At 51.9% G+C, this 24,384-nt stretch overlaps 1 protein-coding gene across 7 annotated transcripts in view; it reads left to right on the forward strand.

The window, feature by feature from the left end:
- CABIN1 (calcineurin binding protein 1) overlaps positions 1-24,384 on the forward strand; it is a 152,391-nt gene that overhangs the window by 66,725 nt on the left and 61,282 nt on the right. For 6 of the 7 annotated variants that reach the window (XM_019467117.2, XM_053902127.1, XM_019467119.2 and 3 more), the window contains 4 exons: positions 2,210-2,361; positions 4,071-4,249; positions 18,483-18,665; positions 23,865-24,196. In XM_019467117.2, coding sequence (XP_019322662.2) covers positions 2,210-2,361; positions 4,071-4,249; positions 18,483-18,665; positions 23,865-24,196 — 846 coding nt within the window. The remainder of the gene's footprint in view (positions 1-2,209; positions 2,362-4,070; positions 4,250-18,482; positions 18,666-23,864; positions 24,197-24,384) is intronic. The other variant, XM_053902129.1, reaches the window with a different exon arrangement.

The following is a 24,384-nucleotide window of genomic DNA, read 5'->3' on the forward strand; positions in this document are numbered from 1 at the left end:
CCCAATAATCCCTATTAACAGTCTGGGCATGTATTTATCTTTCTAGATTTTTCCCCTATTGACGTATAGATACGTAGTAACATTTTCATACCATTTTGCAACTGGCATTTTTTTTTAAGTTTATTTATTTATTTTGAGAGAGAGAGAGAGCAGGAGAGTGAGAGTGCATAGGGGAGGGGCAGAGAGAGAGAGGGGGAGAGAGAGAATCCCGAGCAGGCCCTGCACTGTCAGTGTGGAGCCCAGTGCAGGGTGCACTTCTCTTCCACTTCTTCCTCAGCAGGGTACAGGCAGGGCCTGCTCTTGCATGCATATCAGGGAGCACTTACGGGGGATTTTCAAGGGTCATTTAGTGTTGCATCCACAGTGTCCTGTGGCCCTGAAAGGTTATACTGATCAATTAGCATGTCTGTTTTCCCTCAACCATGTTAGTATTCTCTTTCCAATATTTGCTTGTGTGAACAAGCAGAAAAGTCTCATTTTTAAAAATTTGCCTTTGAAAAATGATGCCTGCTGAGTGGTTGACAGCAGCTTTTCAGGGACCATCTTCATAGGGTTCATGATAAAGTGTAGTTCACTTTCGTACTGAGCACGTCTTCAGCAGCTTCCTGGTTGCCGTCATTCCCAGCCCCAAGCCCCACGTCCTTCCCACTATAGCTCTTTCATGCTTTCCATTCGGGCTGAGAAGGCTGAGACCTAGAGGACGTGTGACTTGCCCTAAGTTATTCAGCAGCAGAAGAGAAGGGCGGTTGGGGCCAGATCCCCTGCACCCAGGGCCCTCGTGCAGCACCCAACCCGTGTGCGGGAGGTAGCTCAGCCCTCAGGAAAACGACAACTGTGTTTTTCTTCCATGGTGTTTCTTTGACTTTTGGCTTCTGCTGCTGCCTGATAGAACCAATGAGCAGGCAGGATGGTGTGCCCGTGGGGTCCAGGGACTTAACAGGTAAGGAACTGAGGCCCAGAACACCATGCCGGCTCTCAGGAGAACAGGCATTCAGCTGCAACCTGTGGATATCTTACTTTAAAAGTGACATTTCTCTTAAGACTTTAACCCTGCCCTGGTGAAAACTCACCTCTGCTCTTGAACCCGGATTCAAAATACTGAACCTGCCACTTGGTTAAACTTTGCCAATTGAATAATTTGTGCTCTTCCGGCAGGGCCACCTGGGCACGTGTGTGTGCCCAGAGGTTTTCTGTGCCTAAAAATGGAGTTGCTCGGGTTAATTACTTGGGGCCACAGGCGGGCTAGCGGTGGAGGGGCTCTGGGTGTGGGCCCCTCTGTCCAGGATGCCCTCTTGAGAATGCTGCCTGGGCCATACCCCCTGGCAGTCTCACCTGCATGGTCCTTGGCAGCCTCTCTTGAGAACCACCTCTGCGTGAGAGAGGCTGGTTAATCAGGGCCTGCAGCCACAGGGTTTCCCAGCCTTCGTAACACTCCTTGTGCCACCTGTGGGAGTCCGTGCCACAGGCGGGAGCTCACACTGCACCCACAGGTGGATGCGAAAGTCAGGCCAAGTGACCTGTAGAGGTGTCTGTGTCTGATGTGGCATTTACTTGGGAGCAGTAGAGGGCAGGGCGGACCAGAGTTTAACGTGGCCCTGGCCTTTCCTGGCTGTGGGGATTTGGGCATCTTACCTCAGACATTTGTAAGTGGAGGATTGTGGTGAGAACTTAAGGAAGTGAAGAAAAGCACAGGGCCCTGAATGATGCGGCGTGCCTCCTTCCCCTCACCCTGTACCTCCTGGGCAAGCTTCTCTAGGCCTACAGCACCCAGCTTGCCCAGGTGCAGGCACACAGACAGAAATCAACTGTTCTGCGCTTCAGGGAGTCTGGAGTGTGGTGGGAGACAGGTGTGGAGGCTCACTTTGTATGGGCGCCAGGAGAGGGGCACACAGTGGGTGGCAGGGGCTGTGGTGGGAGGAGGTGCCCACTGAGCAGAGGTGAGGGTTGTTATTCTCATTATCTTACCACCACTTGCCTGCATCACTGGCTAAACATTTAAGCTAGAATACTGAGAGTTTGTGTCCATTTTAACTGTCAGAGCTTGCTTTGAATGAGTTATGGGTTGGCTGGTTTAAAAGCGAATGAAAAAAGGCAGTGTGTGGTGGCCTGTCTCCTTGGTCAGTGGCCCTTTTCCAGTGTGGCTGATTGGCCTGTGGAACGGACCTAAGCAACTGGGAAGGCTGCTCACACCCAAATATGATTCTCCTAGGTGTACTTCCGGCTCCACGCTTCCATCTTGAAGCTCCTGGGGAAGCCCGACTCTGGGGTCAGTGCAGAGGTCCTGGTCAACTTCATGAAGGAGGCTGCAGAAGGACCCTTTGCCAGGGGCGAGGAGAAGAACACGCCCAAAGCTTCAGAGAAGTGAGTAGCACCTCTTCACCTAGCAGCTTATCCCATGTGTACCCTGATGGCTCATTTACAGCAAGGTGGCATTCGGGGGATTACTGCTGAGTAAATCGGAGCTCACTGAGTCTCTGGAACTCATCTGGAGACTCCTGGTTGCTGGACTAAGGTATTTCTGTTGAATCTGAGAAGGAGAGGCTGAGTGTGCAATCCCATGTCACCTCACGCTGGGGCCATGCCCGGGGCCACCCCATCCTCAGGGGCAGGCCCTAAGGAGAAGCCAGCTCCTCCCCATCGCCACTGGGACACAGCTCTGTCCCATGCAGAACACTGTAGGAAAGCAGTTTTCATGTTGCAGACTCTTACTCCTGGGTCCTTTTCCAGGGCCTATACCAAGAGTGGGGGCCTTGTGAGGACCTGTCTGCTGCCTGTTCTCCCAAGAAACAGGAAAGGGCATCAGAGGCATGGACTCTTCCTGTAGTTCCAGAGAGCATGAGGATGCTAGGGCCCTGGTATGGTCCCCTCACTGGGTGGAGAGGACCCTTGGGCCTTCCCTTGATTGTGGCCTAGACTTCTTTTACCCTGGTGTCCACATCTCGGAGCTTCAGCTCAGCTTGCCTCATCTCTGTGCCCCTCCCTGCCTGGCTGGGCACTGTGCAGGGCTCAGCCAAGTGCCAGAGAGACCTGTGCCCAGGCTCTGACCTTGAGGTCCATTGTCTTATAGGAGAGATGGGCATGCATGTGACAGGTCACCCAGGTGGATACAGTGTGCCCTAGAAATTATAGATGTGCATTTTTTAGTCGCAAAGAACCCTCAAGGTACAATGATGTTCTCTTTTATTGATCATAACTCTTTTAAAAAAATTTTAAATTATACAAATAATACATGGATATATTCTAGTTATGGAAAATTTTGGCAATATATGAACATATAGGCTAAAATTTGACAAATCCCCTTTCCTCCCCAGAATTAACCATTATTCATTTATTTTCTCAAACAATTAGCTGTGCATTTATATACACTTCCATTTACATGTACAATTGTAGGGTTTCTTTTATTTTATAAAAACAAACTACTGAAGGTGTTATTCTCGAGTTTACATTCCCCTGAGAAAGGGGCTGGGACCAAAACCATAGAGATGGTACCCCATTCACTCCATTCTTTCTAGTGGCTACCCATAGTCTCTGGCTACATGTTATTCCATAGCATGGGTGTATCATGTTTTCTATAGCTATTTCGATGGAACACTTCAGGTGTTTCTGACTTTTTTGTTCAACAGTAGATATCCTCGTACACATGAGAGCTTGCAGTAAATCCAGATGTTTTCTCTGTCTGCATCTTACCGAGAATTAAATCTACCAGGCCTCAGGCATCACATGGAAGGGTGCTGACTTGGTGTGGAAGGGTGTGGGGTGGGTGCTTCCGAGGAAGGGCTTGTCAGCTCCCCTGTAGTCTCCCTGGGGCCTGAGATGGCTGGGCGGTGGCCTTTCGGGGCTGGAGCCCAAGGGGATGCCATGGGGGCAGTTCCTTCAGCAGCTGAAGAGACACCAGCCAGAGGAGCAGGTCACCTGAGGTGTGTGGGAGCAGTGGGCCCTAGGAAGGGCAGAGGAGGCCCGTGAAGATGGTGTGGGGTTCAGCAGTCAGGAAGGATTGTCTCAGACCAGCACACGTCCCATTCCAGTGGGATGTGGAGATTCTGACCTGCACCCCAACCATCTTCCCACAGAGAGAAGGCCTGTCTGGTGGACGAGGACTCCCACTCTTCAGCTGGGACACTGCCGGGCCCCGGAGCCTCCCTCCCCTCCTCCTCTGGCCCAGGTCTGACATCCCCACCTTACACAGCTACTCCGATTGACCACGATTACGTCAAATGTAAAAAACCCCACCAGCAGGCGACGCCGGACGGTACAGTCCCTGTTCTCCCTACTGCCAGCCCAGGGCGGCACGCCAATCAAGGGGGAGGGTGCTTCGGGTGATGATTCGCTTTGTTTTGGTGAGGGGGGGTGCTGGGTCTGGGGTGACACGGGCAATGTTGCGGCTGTTCATTAACCTCATGGCCTCACGGTGATTCTGTGCTTCCAAAACATGCTCAGGGTCGCCACCTGCCAGCTGGCCCACCTGGGGGCTGGGAAGGGGCAGGGAAGGCTAAGGTATCTCACAGCTATGAGCTTGCATCTTCCCACCTCCGGAATGGGGATGTGGCAGGAAAGACCGTGGACTAGCTGTTGGGGTCTGTAGGCTGCTCGGAGTGGCCTCCGTGCAATCAGTCCAGTGGCACCGGCATTGTGCCTGCCTTATTATAGCACATCCTCTGATAGCCGTGGGAGGACTGTGACTGGTGCTGAGTCTGTCACCCCTGGGAGTGCAGACGGGGTGGTGGAGTCCTCTGGGACCGCGTACGAGGCCATCCCACACGGGATACGGCAGGTGGCGACCCTTGAACCACATTTCTTACTAACATTAGGAGGCTCGCATGCTGACCTCGTAGCTTGATTTTTTCATGTTCTCCTCACCTTTACAGTGATAAGCTGTGATAAAGTATTTGCTGGAATGAACCAAATTGGTGGATTGAGAGGGCGTTAAGGTGGAGCCCTGGGGAAGCAATGACAATGCCAACAGACAAGCAGGCCCTCGCTCACACGCCGCTGATCGCATCAGGCTGTGGGGAAGCGGGCCTCGCCCTACCTTCCCCCGGGCATGGGACACCCCTTGCCCATCGCATGGGTTCCTGGAGTGTAAGATGTTGTGGGTGAGAGGAGCATGAGAGCAGGTTTAGGGAAGTGCTGAAGGAAGATGGGCAGCGCCCTACCGCCCCCTCTGGGCCAGGATTTGGAGATAGGAGAGGAGAGGAGACTGGCAGTGCCCCCTCCTGGATTCTGCTTGGCCAGTGAGAAGGGTACGGGGAGGGTGTGGAGAGAGAGGTTGCTGATCTGAGCGCATCTGAATGCCTGCTGCTGCGTGGCTCCATCACCTCCCTGTGCCCCGGAGGGCGGATTCAGTCCTGCACATGTCCTGAAGCCAGGTCCCTCCCCATCTTACTTAACTCGGGTTCAACAGGAAAACTACCCTGTTCCCAACCTTTTACTCTTGAAAATATTGAGAAAACACACTGGATATCAATCCTTGCTCTGCAAATTAGTTTCTGCCAGGTACTCCTGTGAAGATTTAGCATCATGCCAGTTTTTGTGAGAGAGGCACGCCTCTCATTGCTGTCCACAGGCGTGTGGCCGGCACCTCTCCCAGCATTGCAGGTTCGAGCTGAGCTTGGCTAGCAGGAACCGGGTAGCAGGAACTGTGCTTGGCCCTATGAGTGCACAGAGCTGCAGGTAGCTCCCCTGGTGTGGGCGCACCCCAGAAGCAAAGAGGAAAGGAGGCAGAAAGGGACCATGATGCTGCCTGGCATCGCTGCCCAGCTGTCCCATGTTGGTGCGCACATGTGCACGTGGAGCTGCAGGGAAGCAGAGTGCTGGGGACGGGCACTGGGGTGACATGGCTTGAGTGCCAACATAATGGTTATTTGCTCTGGGAGTTTGCAGAGGGAGCCATTCAGATAGGCTCAAATATAGTTTCAGTGGTTGTGCGTTTTTTAATGATTGAAAAAAAATACTTTTTTAAAAGTGATTTCTGTCAACAATGTGGAACCATGGCCCACTTTTGCCCAGTCCCAGCCCAATGTGCTAGGAAGCCCTGCACTGGCCATGCTGTGCTCTGCACGGGCCCGGCTGCATGGTGCTTTCAGAACTCTTGCCCTCCTCACCTTAGAAAGACAGCAGTGTCTGCAACAGGAAAATATTTGGGCCCTATCTTAGAATGTTAAAGTGGCCCATTCAGCTGTTACACTAGCTCGTAGGGAAAGGCCCTGGCTCTGGCGGAAGCAGCAGATTGCTGGTGTCAGGCTGGTGGCCTCAAGGCCTGCACTGCCCACCTCTGCTGCCTCCTGTGACCCAGCCAGGCTGGCCTGCTAGCCCTGGGAGGAGAACGTGTGGCCCCACACTTTCCACGCAACTCTTCAGCCTGAGACCAGCCATGGCTCTCCTGTTGTGGGAGGACAGGGCATTAGTGCTCACTCCAGGCCATAACTGAGCCCTTCTACAGGAAGGCTGATGGGTGCTTCTAGCCCTGGTACAGACCAAGAGAAGCAGTTCAGGGACCCGCTCGAGGTAAGACAGGGAGGTTGGAGTCAGGGAGATCTGCATTTCAGTCCCAGCCCTGCTGCTACCTTGCTTGGCCACCTTGGGTAAGGGACTTGACTCTGAGCCGGTTTCTTCACCTGGTGAGCAGGAGTAACGTTTTTCTCATGGGTATTAAAGGAAGGTGCTTGCACAGTGTAACCACATCCTAGACGCAGGCATCCCCAGGTCATCAGAGCTGGCACAAGGGCCATGTAGCACTGCATAGCAGGAGGAGCCCGCGTCTGGGACCTGTCATCCTCAGTTTGCACCCTGTCTCTCTCAAGCCAGTTGTGTGGCTTTGGAAGAGGGACAGGCAGTGTCCTTGGAAGCAGCAGCCTCTGAGTAGGGCTGGGCCTTTGGGTTTCTGGGCCCAAGTCTCCTGTATCCTGGAGCCTGTCACAGGCTAACTTGTTATCAGCTAGACAGGGAGCCAGGCATCAGGACTTCCCTTAGGTATGGTTAGGATACCCTGCCTTTGAGCTGCCCTTCTACTTTTGTATACCTGAGCTTCAAAATCAGAAATCAGCTAGAGTCAATTCTTATTTGCTGTAAATTTTTAGAAGAGATTTAGAAAAATAGCTCCAGATTTTATGTAGGTAACTCAACATTTGATAATGGCTTCTTAGAAGAAACCATCTTTGCTCTCTTGACTGGTCCCATCTGCGCCCTTGTGCCATCCTGCACTAGGGTTAGAAGCTTCCAGCAGCCTATCCACAGCTCTGGCTAAAAGGTACTCTGGGATTGGCCCTTGAGTTGCTCTGAGACACCATCATTGTCAGATATGAAAGCTAGCCCTTCTTGAGGTGGCTGAGAGTGTGCCCATAGCTGACCTGAAGAGGGGCCCTCTGGCCAAGCTGAGAGAGAATGAAGCAGCCCTGCCTGACCACTCCTCCCAGCCTTCCTTATTTCTCCCGTCCATTTTGGGATTTGTCTCAAGTGCTGAAATCCTTAGTGTTGATGCTTCCTGACAAGGTAAAGGAGTCGTAGGGAATACATTGTGACCCTCAAGGGGCTCACAATGATTGCTGTTTACTCATGTTCAAACATAGCATAATGAGATTCCTGAACAAATTTTATACCCTTCCCCAGCATGGAGTGTGTGAACACGTGTGTGAGTAACTGGGCCCTGTGTCATATCAGTGTGTGCTTGCTCTGGGCTGGGCCCTGGGAGAGGTGCCTGTGGTCCCGCCCTTATAGCTGCCTTGCTTGGCGATTGGTCCTGTTTCCCTGGGAGGAAGCCAAGCTGAGGGCAATTGGACACTCTTCTAGGGCTGCCTGGTAGCTGGGGTGAAGCTGAGGGAGAATTGGGGGGTCTAAGATTCCTTCCACCCCAGGCCAGAGGAGGCTAACACTGGGAATGTCCTGTGCTCGCTGACCTGATGGAGACTGGATCTGTGTGCATTTCCCTGCTTTGTTTGTTGGAAGTTTGTCGGTAGCAGGGCCTATGGAGCAGGGCTGTGACAGGACACCTTGGTCCATAACATGGCCCAGCTCAGCCAGCCTTTGGGATGTGTACATAGTGGCTCTCTTGGACTGCCAAGACCCTTGCTGTCTGCCTGCCCTGCTCCATGTTACCCAAGAATCTCGGAGCCGAGAATCTCGGAGCCAGAAAGGGCCTCAGAGAGTAGAGGTCTTGCCCTGTGGTCAGTCTGAGGCTGAGCCTTCTGTGGGGTTCTTCAGCCAGCCCATGGCCATGCCTATCTAGTGCCCATTAGCATTGTGCTGGGTGCATGGGACAATTCTGGTGCCTGTTGCAGGTTCTGGGGAAGGCAGATGTGAAGCTGTGAACCAACTGAGTGTCACGGTGCAACTGAAACCACCCCAAAGAGACCTGGCCTGGCTTTGGTGGATAGGAGGCCTTCCTGAGGAGGCAAAGCTTAGCCAAGGCCCAAGGGGTGTGTCAGTGTTTACTATGAAGGGTGGAAACAGCACAAGCTGGGGGTCAGAAGAGCGGGAGCTGTGGAGGCTGGTGTTCATGGTTGCGGGATGCCCATCTGGCCCCACTTACAGCACGAACAGAGCCTGCCCTGAGCCCCAGGTTGTAGGGTATGGGCCACGTGGGAGCCCAGGGTGCCCTGTGCAAGTTCCCATGTGACCATCTGTCCTCACCCACCATACTGTCACTGTTTGTGTCGTGTGCCATCTGTGCTCATCCTCGCCTGCTCACCCACACTGCCTCCACCAATATTGCCCGTGCTGCCCCTAACCCTGCCCACACTCTGTTCTCCAGGCTTTGTCTTTCTGCTTGCACTGTCACGGCTCGCTTCAAGGGACAGCGCAGACCGCATGCTTAGTCCTCAGTCCGGCTCCCTGCTTCCCCTGTGACCAGGAGCTCCTCCACATCGCTGGTCCTGTGATTTGGATAGTGTGTGTTTGATGTGCTTGGCTTCTGCCCACAGCCCATGTTCTCAGTTCTGGCCAGATGCAGCGGTGGCCTCCTCCCACTGCCCGTTGGCCTGGCAGGTGGCTCAGTCCTGTATTTCCATTGTTTTGTTCTTTCTGGCTTTAAAAAAGTAACAAAGGCAACAGACTCTAAGATACCAAGTTATCTTTAGAAGGACAAGTGTGTAAAAATGTACATTGTGTACAGTAGCCAAGATGCTCTGAGGTGGGCCCTGTGTGTGCAGTCCACGGTGTCCAGGCTTGGGGCAGGGGGCTGCATGTGGCATCAGTCCTCACCAGCCTCCCTTCCCAGGGTCAAGGAGAGGTCAGCTCACGGTAGGCAAGCTATATGCTGTGAACAGATGTTTTCACTGTGGGAGAGGCTCCTAGTGGCACTTAGGTTGTCCTGCGTGTGCCCTAAAAGGTGGGGACTGATGTTGGGGCAGGGAGGGAGGCTGTCAGAGGGCAGAGCCAGTCACCTTTGTTCTCCTCTCCATTCTTAACTTTTTTTTTTTTTTAATTTTTTTTTTTTTTTAACCTTTGTTTATTTTTGAGACAGAGAGAGACAGAGCATGAATGGGGGAGGGTCAGAGAGAGGGAGATACAGAATCTGAAACAGGCTCCAGGCTCCGAGCTGTCAGCACAGAGCCCGATGCGGGGCTCGAACTCACGGACCGCGAGATCACGACCTGAGCCGAAGTCGGACGCTTAACCGACTGAGCCACCCAGGCGCCCCTCCATTCTTAACTTTTAAGAAACCTCTCCAGGCTGTAGCTGGTCATGGTATATGTTGAGTGCCTGCTATGTGCTGGGCAGGAAGAAGGCCCACGAGGAAAGCCAACACGGGCACCCTGATTCCCGCTGCCTGGTTGGATCTGTGTGTCCCTAGGTGGTGTCTTGGGGCAGCAGTTGGTGCCATGAGAAGGTGCCATGAGCTAACTGTGGGGCCTGGTGGGTTGGGAGGACTTCCTGGAGGAGGTAGTCCTCCAGAGAGGCCTGCAGGGCCGTTTCAGGTGAGGGACATTGGGAGCAAAGACATGGAGGTTGGAGGGCCCTACAGCGTTTGGACTGAGGTCACTGGGGTGGACAGAAGAGAGACCTTACAGGGAGAGAGCTTGGGAAACCAGCTGGGTCCGAGATAGGGGCACAGGGGCTCTTTGTGACAGAGTGATGCATGGTGAGGGTTACACAGTGAGAGCTGCACATGAAGACAAGTCTTCTCCCAGCTCTGAGCATGAGCCTCAGAGGCCCAGAGTGGTGACGCCGCTGTCTGAGCACGGCCATGGTGATACTCTTGTGCCTGCCTGTTGCCTCAGTATGTCTGCCTCCTTTTCAAGGGCCCTCGTGTTTCTGGTGTCTCTTCTCTTGGGCATCTGTCCAGGCTCCTTGGCCTGCCAGAGGGTGTCCCTCCCTTACAGCTAGCCTGGCTTCCGGTGGATGTGTTCTTTCCTGGTGGTCATCAGGGACCCACTGGGGCAGGGTTTGTCCGGCTGAGAGATTGCTCAAAATATTGGTTCCCCCCAAGTTTACTGTTCTTAGAAACCTGTTGTTTCTAGTTGGCAGAACATTTGTGATCTTTTCAGGGTTCGCTAGTCAGAGTTGCTGCAGATTTTGATGATACAACCACATCTTTCCCCTCAAACTTTCATTGAACTGAACTGGTGGAATAAGTGGTTGTGAGCTATTTCTAGTTCTAACTGCTGGAGCAGGTAGAGAAAATGTACCAGGAAGCTTGTGTCTTGTAAGCAAAGAGCTCTTTTGGGTTGGCCTGGAAATCCTACGAATGTTCAAGGGATTTGAACTGAGTCAAACCTGAACAAAAAAAATCCAAATTCTTGCAATACAGTCTGCTCTCACACTCCTCGGAACGGACAGCCTTTCTGTCACCAAGCCAGGTCCCTTTCCTTCTGCATCCGCAGCTGTCGTTCCTTTGCAGTTGGCTCTGCGGGTCACACCTCAGAAGTGGAGGGTGTCATCAGCAGTGGCTGGCAGATGACATCCCTCTAAAGACTCGGGGGGAGGGGCTGGGGTGGCCCAGAGGCATAGATGTGAAACATTCCAGTGATTAACAGTAGGAGAGTGAAATATTTATAATTTTGCCACAAATATTAGTTAGTGTGAACAGGTTTTGTGTGGGCAGACTTTCAAAAGAACATTCTGAAGCAGAGCAGAGGTAGCCTGTAGAGCCTGTCCACTATTGCATCTTCTTTCCTATTGATGTCTAGGCAGCTCCTGAAGGGAATCAGGAACCTGGCCTGTGGGCAGTCCCTGGAGTCCCATTTAGGTACATGCTTCCCTGGAAGGCCATCCTGCCCAGCCCTGTGGGAAGTCTGGCTCTTCACCTGAGTCTGGGTCTCTTGTGCAGAAGAGCTTCCCTTCTCTCTCCTGTCCCGCCTCAGGACCAGGAGCCCAGGAAAACCCCCAGCCCAGGCCAGTCTGCAGAACTTACAGGAGATGGCCAAAGCAGGGAGCCAGCTAGTTCTGCCTGGCCCTGTCCTCTCCCTCTGGCTCTGCTCCAGCAGGCAGGTGAGAGAAGGGAGGGCCGTCGTTGCCTTCAGGCTTGGCAGCCTTTGCCTGCAGAGCACCGGCAGACCCACCTGGTTCTCTGAGCATCAGGACAGGCCAGCACCATGGGGGTGTCCTACAGTGCCCAGCCTATACGTGGGCCTCTAGGATGTGGAGGAAGCACCTCTGGCCATCAGTGCACAGTTACACAAAGCCGTATGTCAGCTCATTTGGACCCGTGGCCCACAGTGTCCCAGATAAGGAACGTGCTATCCATAGACAGCTTCGTGGAGAAGGTGGGACTATGGCCAGGCCTGGAAGGAAGCTCTGTTCACTGCCAATGGAAGCCGAGTGCTCTCCAAGCCAGAACTGCCCCACCTCTTCCACACATACGGGCTCCCCACATCCCTTTATCAGGGCACACTGCTAGTCTCTGGGCTGTGCACAGCGGTGCTTGAGCCTGTGCTGAATTCGGCTGGCCAGGAGGCAGTCAGGATGTGCTTAGGTGGACTGGGCTTTGCCCAGAGGCATTGTCTGCCCAGGAGATAGAGTCATTCTTTAAGAGATTTTCATTGTTTTCTTTCACCCTGTTGGTGTAAAAGAAATGAATTTAGTTTTCTTTTAATCTGACTTGCTTCTTGGTGCAAAGTTCTCGGTTGCTTCCTAGTATTCAAACTCAGGATGATTTTATTTTATTTATTTTAATTTTTTTTTAATTTTAATTTTTTTTTTAATGTTTGTTTATTTTTGAGACAGAGCATGAATGGGGGAGGGTCAGAGAGAGAGGGAGACACAGAATCCGAAGCAGGCTCCAGGCTCTGAGCTATCAGCACAGAGCCCGACGCGGGGCTCGAACTCACGGACCGTGAGATCATGACCTGAGCCGAAGTCGGACGGTTAACCAACTGAGCCACCCAGGCGCCCCTCAGGATGATTTTAAATAGCTTTGTGCCTACCCTCTTTGAAAGGATTAGAGAGAAACTTGGCCCTGGACTCTCATTTACGGTGATGTGCCCATCCTTTGTTTCCTAGACTTGCATCTCTCTCAGGGTTGGGCAGGAACATTACCCACGCCCTTGCTTCACAGGCCTGGTGAGTAGGGGGGTCACAGCTCCAGCCAGGGCACCTCAGTGTGCAGAGCCCCTGCCTCTCCAGCTCTGAGCTGCAGGGGGGCACTGCAGAACTGTGGTGGCTCATGGGGGTTTCTAGACTTATTTCACTACCCCCCGACCATCAGCCTTCCTCGGGGCTCCTTAGGTGCTCATTCATGATCACCCCTGTGGTAAGGGCTTGTCCAGAATCGCCACGGTGTCGCCGCCCCCCCCCCCCCAACCCCCCAGCGCTGATATTGGCTTTTTTTCTCCACCCTTTTAGAGGACAGGCTGTTCTGGGTTCTTGTGTATATCTGAGAGGCTTGGGGCGGGAGGCCTGGTCACAGTCCCTGTGCTTACATGCGTCCTGCTCCTTGGCTGTGGCTGTTGTTGCTGTGGATGTTATTTTGTTTTTCTTTTCTTTTTTTTATTTAAAAAGAATTTCTTTTTAACATTTATTTATTTTTGAGAGACAGAGCATCAGTGAGGGAGGGGCAGAGAAGAAGAAGGGAGACACAGAATCCGAAGCAGGCTGCAGACTGAGCAAGCTGTCAGCACAGAGCCTGACGCAGGGCTCGAACCCACAAACTGTGAGATCATGACCTGAGCCAAAGTGAGATGCTCAACTGACTGAGCCACCCAGGCACCCCATGTTTTATTTATTTATTTATTTTTAAGTTTTTTTTAATGTTTATTTATTTTTGAGAGACAGAGACAGAGTGAGTGGGGGAGGGCAGAGAGAGAGAGAGAGAGAGAGAGAGAGAGAGAGAGGGAGAGAGAGAGAGAGACAGAATCCAAAGCAGGCTCCAGGCTCTGAGCTGTCAGCACAGAGCCCGACGCGAGGCCCGAACTTGTGAGATCATGCCCTGAGCCAAAGTCAGACGCTCAACCAACTGAGCCACCCAGGCGCCCCTATTTAATTTATTTTTTAATGTTTATTTACTTATTTTGGGAGAGAGAGTGGGGAGTGGGGGAGGGGCAGAAGGAGCGAGAATCCCAAGCAGGCTCTACATTGTCAGCCCAGAGCCCGACATGGGACTCAGTCAATCCCATGAACCTTGAGATCATGACTTGAGCCGAGATCAAGAGTTGGATGCTTAACTGACTGAGCCACCCAGGCAACCCTGCTGTGGGTGTTATTTTAAAGAGTCTCAGTAGAGGCTCTACCTGCTAATATTTGCTCCCAGAGGAGCAAACACCCCTGAAGCCCAGTGCGGTCCTTTTTTGCCCACACCATTCTTAGGGCAGTCTGCTGCCTTCCCTGCTCACTCTGGTGCATGAGAGGTTCCCTCACTAGGCAGCATCAGGAGGGTATTAGCACGTTGGGAGTAAATATCCGTTTGCTTAAGCCAATCCTCGGTTTTTGTAATAATCACAACTGAGATTCCAGCAAATTAGCGATTCTTTAGGCCCAAAGCCCAACAGCTTATGAGTGCATGAGCTCATCAGGCAGCAAGCCAGTTCTCGTGAGATCTTCCTGGCTAGGCCCGCTTCCCGGACGCTTGCCACATGGTGCGCTGCTCAGCCATGCAGTGACTACAGCTGCTCTGGATGCTGGTGGAAAGCACCTCTCCTGGCCTATCAGAAGGACTTCATCACTGCAGGAGCATGGCCCACCATCTTGTCCGAGCCATTGGTGTTCTCTTTGTCAGGGCCAGAGTAAATGCTGCACTGCAGGATGGGTCACTGGGCTGTCACACCTGTGTGCCAGGCACTGGGATGTGGAGGCCTCCATGGGGATCCTATTTGTTTGTTGGGAACAGAGCAGAGAGAACGTGCCAAACATATTGCGAGGCCTGGAGCAGCCCAAATATGCAGATCTGGGGTTGGAATGTGAGTCTGAGACTCCCGATTTCTGAGCTCCTGCAGTGACCCTGTATGACCTCTGGAGCCAAGGGTCCGCTTTCCACATAGACAGCAAATGGGCTGCCCCTGCCATTTCTCTGAGAGAAGTGATCTCCTCACACTGGGGAATTGGGTTTGGGACCTCTCATGAGGGCAGCAGACCTGCCGGTAATCCCCATTCAGTGCTCACAGAGCCTTGGGGTCTGACCTTGCAAGTCAGGAAAGCCCCTCACTGAGTGTGAGGCAGAGGCGTCCAGTCAGGTCCCTGCTCCCCCAGCAGTGAGACGCAGAGCTTCTGTGTTGGTCGCTGAAGGGTCTCACATACACTTCATGCCCCAGTTTCTACTGCTCCGCCAGCCCAGCTGTGACTGATACCTACCGTTACTGGGCAGCGGACATTGCAAAGGCAGCTAAGGAGGAAGGGCTGCGGCAGGCTCTGTGCGGCTGCCTGAGAGGTCCCTGTCTCCAAACCCTGCCCTATGATCAGACGTGGGTGAGGAGGCTGGAACAGCACAGCTGCCTTTGGAAGCACAGGCCTAATTCCATGTTCCTCTGTGCAGGCAGGACTGCTGTGGACGACCCTGTCATGTCAGTGTATAAGAAGCGATTACCACCCCATCGACATGGTGCTACTCAGGTGTGATCTTCAGCCTGGCATAAGCAGAACCCTTTGCCATGCAGAGCAAAATCTCTGTAATGTCGAGTTTGAGACGTTACTAAAACAATCGGTCCAGGTTCTCTGAAATAATACTATGGGTCATTGAGCTGATATTTTGGAACACTTATTGGGTGTCAGGCCCTATTTCAAGCACTTTACATGTACTAATGTATTTAATCCTCATAATTCTGTGAAGTGGGCATTTGTAATATCACAGTTTTACACAGGAGGAAATTGAAATGTAAAGAAATTGTGGCAATTGCATAGTCTCTCCAGCCTAGTAAGTGACTGAGTAGGATTTAAACTTAGGCAGCCTGGATCTCCCAGAGTCCAGGCCTTTGATTTTGTTGAAACAACTTCAAGTATTGTTACAAGTTTGTTTGCCCACCAGGCTGCTCATGTCTGCCCTCCCAATGGGCTGCCGGTATTTGAGGTAGTTGAGCAAAGAGTTAGAGGGTTTTGGAGGCCATGTCTGCCTCTCTCCCTGTGTCCCCAGAAGCTCCTATGGCATGGACCTCTCTGAAAGGATGTGTGGTTGCAGTTCATAGGTGGGCAAGGGACTTAACCTGTTCAAGGTCACATAACTAGTGAGTGGCACTAAGAGGAACTTGAACTTGTCTCTCTTGATTCCTATTTCATTGAGCTTCATCCTTCAGATACACAAAGTTAAAGACAAAGTTTTGTTTTTTAAGGTTGCATTTTGTCTCTATTAATGGCTTATTATTTATACCTTCTTAAAAAAAATGTAGTGACTGCCTTAGGCTTAACAAAATACATGTTTAAGTCATCACAGCCCACCTTCAAATGATACTATACTACTTCATGGGCAGTGAAAGAACCAAGAACCTCCCATTTTTTATACCCTTGTTTTCATTCATTTTACTTTTACATACACTGTAAACTCACAATAGGCTGCTACCCGTTTTTGCTTTAGACAGTACTACTTTAGAGGAATTAAACATGAAGAAAAAGAATGTCTTTTTTGTTACTGCTTTAGCCATTTCTGAGGAACTTCATTTCTTTATGTGGATCCAAGTTTCTGTCTGGTTTCAATTCATCCTACCGGAAGAACTTTCTTTAATGTTTCTTATAACTCAGATTTCATAGTAAGGAATCCTCTTAGCTTTTGTTTTTCTGACGAAGTCTTTTTCTCCTGCATTTTTGAGAGATATTTTCACTGGATATAGAATTTGGGATGGACTTTTTTTTTTCTTTCAGCATTAAAGATGTCTGACTTTCATGGTTTCTGATGAGAAGTGTGCTGTAATTCCTAACTTTGTTCTCCCATATATGATGTGTCTTTCTCTGCTTTTGAGATTTCCCCTCTATCTTTGGTTTGTAGCAGTTTGAGTATGAGATATCTAGGTATGGTTTTTTGTTGTTGTTTTTGTTTTGGTTGTTTTTTTAAATGTGTGGAGGAGTCTTTGCCCTGCTTGGTGTTCTCAGAAACTCTTGATGATTTGATGTCTTTCATTATTTTTGGAAAATTCTCTGTCATTATCTCTTTAAATACTTCTTCTGACATGTGTCTGTGTCATTTCCTTCTGGGATTCTAATTAGTACATTAGATCGTTTGGGTGCTTTTGTGTGCTCTGTTCTGATTTCCCCTCCACTCTCTTTCTCTCACTTTGGATGATTTCTACTGACCTATCTTCAAGTTTTGGTTATTTTTCCCTCAGCTGTGTCAGGTGTGCTGAGAAGCTTGACAAAGGCATTCTTTGTGTCTCTAATTGTGTCTTTTATTTCCAGCATCTCTATTTGAGTCTTGCTCATAGTTTCCATCTTACTCCCCAAATTCCCCGTCTGTTCACGAATGTGTCCCCCTTTTCTAATAGAGCCTTTAGCATACTAATTACATTTATAGATCATATTATTCTTAGTTATTTTTAAATGTATTTTATTTATTTGTTTGTTTGTTTGTTTACTTACTAACTAATCTCTATACCCACCCAGTGTGGGGCTCGAACTCATGACCCTGAGATCAAGAGTCATATGATCCAGTGACTGAGCCAGCCAGGTGCCCCTAATCTTAGTTATTTTAAATTTCCCATCAGGTAGTTCCAACATCTGGCTTATCTCTAAGCCTTGTTCTGTTGATTATTTTCTCTCTTGACAATGTTTCTTTTCTTTTGTGTGTGTGCCTCATTTTTATAGTGAATATCAGATATTATGTGTAGGATGGAAGAAACTGAAATAAGTAATATTTATGCTGGGAATGGCCTTCTCTCTCCTTTTCTAGTCTGTTAGGAGGGGGAGTTAGGCTAGTCAGAAGTTGAGCTGGGGTTGGTTTTTGTTGTTGCTGTGGTTACCATTAGTGTACCACTGACTTCAAATTCCTATGACCCTACCTTATGCTTACAGGGGGGCTGATTTGCCAGAAGGTTTCTCAGTGTTCCATTCCCACCTTCAGCCTTAGGCCTTTTGTACACACCTCAAAGACAGTCTCTCTCCATGTTCTTGCCCCTCTTCCTATGTAGACTGTTTTGTGTTACTTGTGCTTGTTAGCCTGGGGTAGGGATAGGGCTGGTTCTCTCTTGTCTCTATCCAGCCGCAGACTGAGGCAGACTGTGTCCCTGCATCTCAGGAGTGGGGCTTTGCTTTTCTAGTTGTGGGCGACTTCAAATGTTTGGGCCCTGAATGGCTTCCTGCCCCTCCCTTGGGAGGTTTTTCTTTTCCCTTCCCACAGCTGCAGTGGGTCTTCACCTGTACCCTGGAGGCAGCAAGATTTGCTGTACCTCCCCAGCTGGCTTAAAGCTTTTGTTCCTTAGGGAAAAAAGTTTCCACCAGGGCTTCATGCCTTTCCTATAGCGGCGAACACACTTCCTTTCCAGGCCTGCACCACAGGAAGGTTTCCTTGAATACCTCTTCCTGCGCTGCCTCTGATCTTTCTCATGAGCACATGGGGAGCTCCAAGGAGAGGAGCTAACATGTAGGTAGCAATCTCCCTTGTGTCTGCGACCCCCGGGAATCTCCATTCTCACTCTAGACCACTCTTGGCCTATTGCAGCCAGATAAAAATTTCTGCAGGACTCTTACTTGCCTTAGTTGTTCATGCCTATTGTCTCTGTGTGGTAGAAACACAATAGAATGGTGTACTACCGTGCATCTCTTTCCAACTCCACGTTCAGCAACATAAGGTTGGCTGGTAGCCTGAATTGGCCATGGTGGGAGTATTTATGCCACAGAAATCAGTAAATGCTACAAATGTGGGCTTCCCCCCTATCCCAAGAGCCAATTGTTAACCATTTACCAGAATACCACCATTTGGGGAAACCCCACAAGGTTGACCGTGGAGATTGGTGCCTTTGGTGAGTGGCTCAGCAGCCTTCTGGGAAGGGTAGGACTCAGCAAGGTCACAGTGGCTGTGCTCATGTCGTCTCCTCTGCAGGGCAGTCACCAGGACACTCACCCTGGGGAGGCCCCGCCATGTTGGTGCTGGTGTGGATTCATGCTGCTGCCCTCTCTCCCTCCTTTGTTCCCCTCAGAGCGCAGCCAGGATAGCACGGCAGTGGCGCTCTCGGACTCCAGCTCGACACAGGACTTCTTTAATGAGCCTGCCAGCTCACTGGAGGGCTCTCGGAAACTCTATGTGGAGAAGAAGCTGCCTGTTCCCAGTTCCCAAGTGGGCCCGACTGGTAAAGACCTTCAGGGGCCCACAGAGGAAAGAGGTATGAAGACCTAGCTTGGTGTGTTTAGAACTGCTTCGGTGAAATGGCCTGTGACAGTCTGGGCAGTCTGAAGAAGGTGGGCTCCCGAGTGGCCCAGGTCCTGTCTGGCTCCTGTCCTCACACCTCCACCTGCTGCTCTGGGACCTCAGTTGGGCAAGTCGCTCGCCTCCCTGGGCCTCTGCACTCCCTGTAGGGTGGGAGGGAGCCCAAGGCCTGCGCCCGGAGTTGTGAGGATTAAGGGAGGTGGCTCAGGAAGGCATTCACACGGTGTCTGGCACACAGTGTGTTCTCAGTGACACCTGTCGTTGTTGTTATGACCCCACCGTGGCCATATGGGAAAACCACATCCATGACGTGAGCGCCCTGGATTTTTTTCTTAAATACCTAGTTATTAAAAAAAATCTTTAGATCCTAAATGTCACCAATGTGTTTTCTTTTTAGTGTGAATCATACCAGGCCTCTAGGAAAAAGTGCCTCCCTTTTCAGTCAGGAGGCCCTGATCTAACTCCATGCCTGGCTCTCGTGGGGTCCCCGGGCTCCCTTTGTGGAAACCAGTGGGCAGAGCCCCACACCCAGCTCGCAGGAGAGTGCTGGCAGGCTGGATGTCTGCGGCACCCCTCTGGGGCTGCGGCTGGGCAGCTGGCCCTGGGTTTTGAGAGCTCTCCCACCCGGACCAGGACTTGCTAAACAATAACAACCACAACAACCAGACCCATGCTCAGCGGCCCTGTGCCAGGTGCTATTTTTTGTCCTCCCAACCACCCTAGGAAACAGCCCCGCGGCTCTTCCCATGTTACAGGTGAGACCTGAGATTCAGAGAGGGTTGGGAATTTATCCAGGGTTAGTTCGCACCCTTAACCTCTGCCCCATGCTCCCTCTCTGGGTGGGCTGGGAGGGGCAGGTAGGATTGGCGATGACCTCCCCTAGGACGTGTTTTTACAGGCCCTGGATGGGAGAGTCTAGGCTCAGGAGTTCACGTGTAGACGTGGCCCCTTCGTGCTGGGGATGGCCTGTCCTAGCTCTGTGTTCCTCACCAGCCTCCCCTAGCTGGCCTTAGCAGGTGGTGAGGCTGCATGCCCTGCAGGTTGGCAAAAGTGCCCCCATTAGGGTCAGGTAAGAGGACAGAGAAAGTGAGACCAGTGCCCCACTCTCTCACTAGGCACTTATGCTATCTCCAACCGATGTTGACATTCTGCAACTAACATAAACATACTACAGGGAGCTTGAAAGGGGAAGGAACAAGTAACCTACAGTCCCAGCGCTCTAATACAGCAACTCTTGTTCATGTCCAGTCTTAAAAATAAGATTACTTTAACCATTGGACAGGTGAGTCCTGTTGTCTGTGCTCCGTCTGGCCCATTAAGCAGCGAACTGCTGTGGGTGCTGTTGTGTCACCCCGGCCTCTCTCCACCATGTTTGGGGAAGTGGGGGATGCAGGTTGGGGTGCTGAGCTCAGAGAGGGTCAGCCGTGGTCTGACCTAGGCTGTGCAGGGCTTTCCAGACACACGAAGGGCATCCCACCCCTTCCCTCCTTCCGTTCAGAGCCAATGGTTTAAGCAGACAGTGTAGGGGCTCACCACTGGTAAAGAAAGTTTGAGGGGCTCCTGGGTGGCTCAGTCAATTAAGTGTTGACTCTTGATTTCAGTTCAGATCATGATCTCACAGTTTGTGCGATCGAGCCCTGCGTCAGGCTCTGTGCTGTCAGCACAGAACCTGCTTGAGATACTCTCTTTCCCCCTCTCTCTCTCAAAATAAATAAATGCTTTCTCTCTCAAAATAAATAAATAAAACATTTTACCAAAAAGTAAAAAGGAAGTTCAAGTAGAACCATAGTCATGGCAGTAGCTCATAGGCTTGAAGGGAAGCATCTTCTGTGGATACATCTCTCCACTCTAAGCCCAGCTTTTCCTGGTAACCGCAGTGAAGTTGGTGAACTTCCTGTTGGAAATTGGTGAACTTCCTGTTGGAGAGTTGGTACAGCAGAGAATGTGTTCTGAGCCCGTGCGAGGCAGACAGCATAGGGAGCAGAGTGCGCTTCTCCAGGCCTGGCCCTGGTTAGTGGTGGTCTCTGACACACTCTCCTCTGGGCTCCCAGTGGGCAGGAGCTCTGGCCACCAGGGCTCCCATGGTTTTTGGCGCCCTGCAGAGAGCCAGGATATGGTTCTGGGCCAGGGCTGGGTGTGTGCCCCTGGTGTGCTCCATACCCCAGCTCTTCAGGTGCACCCTCACGGACGGCCCTGCCCCCATCCTGCTGCTTCTCTCACGGTCAGTGTCCCAGAGCTCACACAAATTTCGTGGGAATTGTTTGACAGCAGGGCATAATGGAGCCCAAGTCTGTGCCAGGCCCTGGGTGCTGAGCCGAAACAAGAATGGTTCTGACATTCATACCCCTCCTGATGCCCAGGTGCCCTCCCTCCCGTGGCATCCAGCAGATGCCTCTTGACTTCTCCATTCTGCTTTGTGCCAGGGTGCCTCCAGGAAGGAGCTTTCCCCACAAATGACTCTCCAGCCAGTTGAAGCTCACCTTCTTAGGAGTCAGAGCTTCAAAAAATGTCTAAAGTGAATGGAGCAACAGTAAAGGTTTATTTTGTTTTGTTTTGTTTTTATTTTATGTTATGTTATTTTATGTTATTTTATTTTTTATTTTAGAGAGAGAGCACGTGAGTCAGGGAGAGGGGCAGAGGGAGAGAGAGCCTGACCTGGGGCTTGATCCCATGACCCTGGGATCATGGCCTAAGCTGAAATCAAGAGTCAGACGCTCAACCGACTAAGCCACCCAGACGAAGTCTGAAGGTTTATTTTTTTAATAGAGGGAAAAGCTGCCCAAATTTTATTCTCTGAACAGAAGCGAACTCTGTTAATTACTCTGAGGGCAGCATAGTTTGTCAACAGCGTATGTGGTCCTGACAGGGGACACGGGTGCCCAGCCCGGGCCCTCCCTGCCACCTGGACCCGGGGCAGGATATGGGCCAAGGGTGCTGATACAGCTACCAGCCACTTTGTTCAGGGACCACCATCCCATGGCTGCACCTGCCTCTTCTAGGTCAAGTAGAGGCCTGGTGATGATGCCTGAGTGCCTTGCACAAGGCGGGGGTGGCAGTGGCAGAGTGGGAGGTGGCCTGGTGTGTGCACTCTGGGCATGCTAAGCCAGTCCTCATTGCCAGCAGCAGCATCAGAGTGGCCAGAGCATTGCCTTGCTTTTTATCTTTAGGACGAAGTCTCCTCACTTTTATGCTGCCAGGGTTAGGACTAGGCATCCTAGCTGGGAAGCACTGTGTGGGCTTATTGACGTTTCCGACTTCCCCCCTTTCTTCCACTAATGTGACCTGTGAGGCTCTTTCAGCCGTGGAGTGGACACTGTGTGTGAGGCACATCACCCATGTCTCCTGCACCTCTTCAGGCCACCCAGATCCCTGAGTAGCTAGGTTTTTCATTCACTCTGGCATCACTACTTTTTCTCCCTCTTTTAATGTGTTTTCAGACATGCCTTCTGACCTCTCTTTGGATAAATTCTTGACCCTGTGCTCACTTTCCATAGCAGATGTGTTCCTGTGTGTCTTTGTGTGTGAGCATACACTTAGCACCTTATCTGAGCCCTTGGGAGGTCTTTATCTTCATCCTATTTCCCCATCTCCCTTATGCCTAGCACAGGGCTGGGCCCAGAGTCGTTGAGAACATGTTTGTTGAGCCACATTTGAAATGTGTCCCTTGAATTGAACACTAGAAATCAGGCACATTTGTAAGGCATTGGTGTCCCCGTAAGATGCCAGCCCTGAGCAGACTCCTAGTTGCTGTCATTGTGCTCTGAGTGGGGTGCCTGTGGGACCTAAGTGGTTTCCTGAGCTCCCCTGAGAAGAGAGCACAGTGTTAAGATCAGATGTGACCTGCTTTTCAGTCATTCATTCGGCTTCAAACTAGACCCTGTGCTAGGCTCTGGGCAGTGGGGGAGGGGGAGACACCCGTGCATAAATGCAGTGGGGTCGGTGACATCAGAGAGGTGGGCACACAAGGTACTCTGCAAACCCCACCTTGGGGCCCAGGAGGCCTGCAGGAGAAGGTGACAGTGAGTGGAGTCCTGAAGGATGAGAGCGAGTGGGTGAGGCAGGGGAGGGTGTGCAGACGGTGAGTCCAAAAGGAACAACCGTGGAGAGGTAGGAACAAGGAGCGAGATGTTCCCAATGGTTGGTTTCAAGGTGTGAGGCCCAGAGGGTAGGTAGGAGGGATGACAGGACTGACAGGAGGTAGCCTTGCGTGCTGTGATGAGCAGCTTGGCTCTGTCTTGCTCAGATTCTTTCCTTAGCAAAAAGAACTCGATGTGCACCTGATGTCTTTTTGCTTAAACCTGATGATGGTTTTGCTTAGGGGAACTTGGGACCTTAGTCCTTGAACACTCTTCCCTACCGCAGCAGGCCCCAGCCTCCTTTTGGCTGCCACTACAGTTGGAAAAGGTTGTCAGGCTGAGGACAGGAAGGAGCTCAGCCCACAGTGGCTGACAGGCTTCAGCATTAGTGCTGGGCTACTTCTCCGGCCTCCTCCAGGCAGGCCTTGCCAAACTCCTGGGTGCCTGACAGGCCACCTTCCCCTCACTGTTGCCCCCATCCTCTTCCTTCAATCCTTCCCTCCTGGGCCAGTCTCCTTCTCCTGCAGCCCCTGCCACCCAGCTTGGGCTCTGCTGTGTGTGAGCTCTTGGTTCACGCACAGTAGCGGCAGCAGCTCTGGAGAAGGATGTCGGGTAGGCTGTGGGCAGAGGTGCTAAGCGGCAGAGCAGGTGCAGTTCTTTGTGCGCCTTTCCTGGCTGTTTTATTCCATGGTTGTGGCAGCCACACCTTCCTTCTGTGGACTGCTTCCCCATGCACCTGCATAGGCCTAGGAGGCGGGACAGCCTTGTGCTGCCATTCAGAGGGGGGACCCAGAGCCCCGCTTGCCACCCCCACCGTCTGCAGCCTCGGGGCCCCTCTGCTGCATGCCAGCTGGGACATCCTGTTTCACAGGGGAGGAGAGTGGGAGGCTATGGAGGCCTCAGCCAGCAGGGGCAGAGCCAGCACCAGGCCCCATGCCTCCTACTGGGTCTGTTGGGTCCAGCAGCTGTGTAGCAAGGGCACAGACTTAGCTGTGCCTTTCACCTCAGTAAGGTTACTCCTTACTCCTGGGGGGCAGGGATTAAAACTGAGGTGACTTTCTTTTTCTTCTCACCCACAGGGAAAACTGAGGAGTCCTTGGAGAGCACGGAAGGCTTCCGGGCCACAGAGCAAGGCAGCCAGAAGCCTACTGCAGACCCCCCAGCCTCTGCCTGCATTGCTGCCAAACCCCCAGCATCTGCACCTGCCCTGTGGGACGGGAGGAAGAGAGCGGACACCCTGGGGGAGCCCGCAGCCTTTCCCCAGGGGCTGCCGGCTGGGGCAGAAGAGCAGCGCCAGTTCCTCACCGAGCAGTGCATCGCCTCCTTCCGCCTGTGCCTCAGCCGCTTCCCCCAGCACTATAAGAGCCTCTACCGACTGGCCTTCCTCTACACCTACAGCAAGACCCACCGGGTGAGCGAGCTGCCAGCCCATGGGGGGCGGGAGAGGGGTTTGATCTTCCCAGGGCCCAGGAGCATCTCTTGAGTGTCGGTGGGCAGAACAAACCCAGGTGGGAGCTGCCAAAGGTCTTGGGTAGCGGTGCATGGGAGGGGTGGGACAGGAGAGATGCGGGAGGTGAGTCCACACAAGAGTGGTCCAGC

This window comes from Panthera pardus, unplaced genomic scaffold (assembly GCF_024362965.1).
Source record: "Panthera pardus isolate Hobbes unplaced genomic scaffold, ASM2436296v1 HiC_scaffold_15, whole genome shotgun sequence".
NCBI lineage: Eukaryota > Metazoa > Chordata > Mammalia > Carnivora > Felidae > Panthera > Panthera pardus.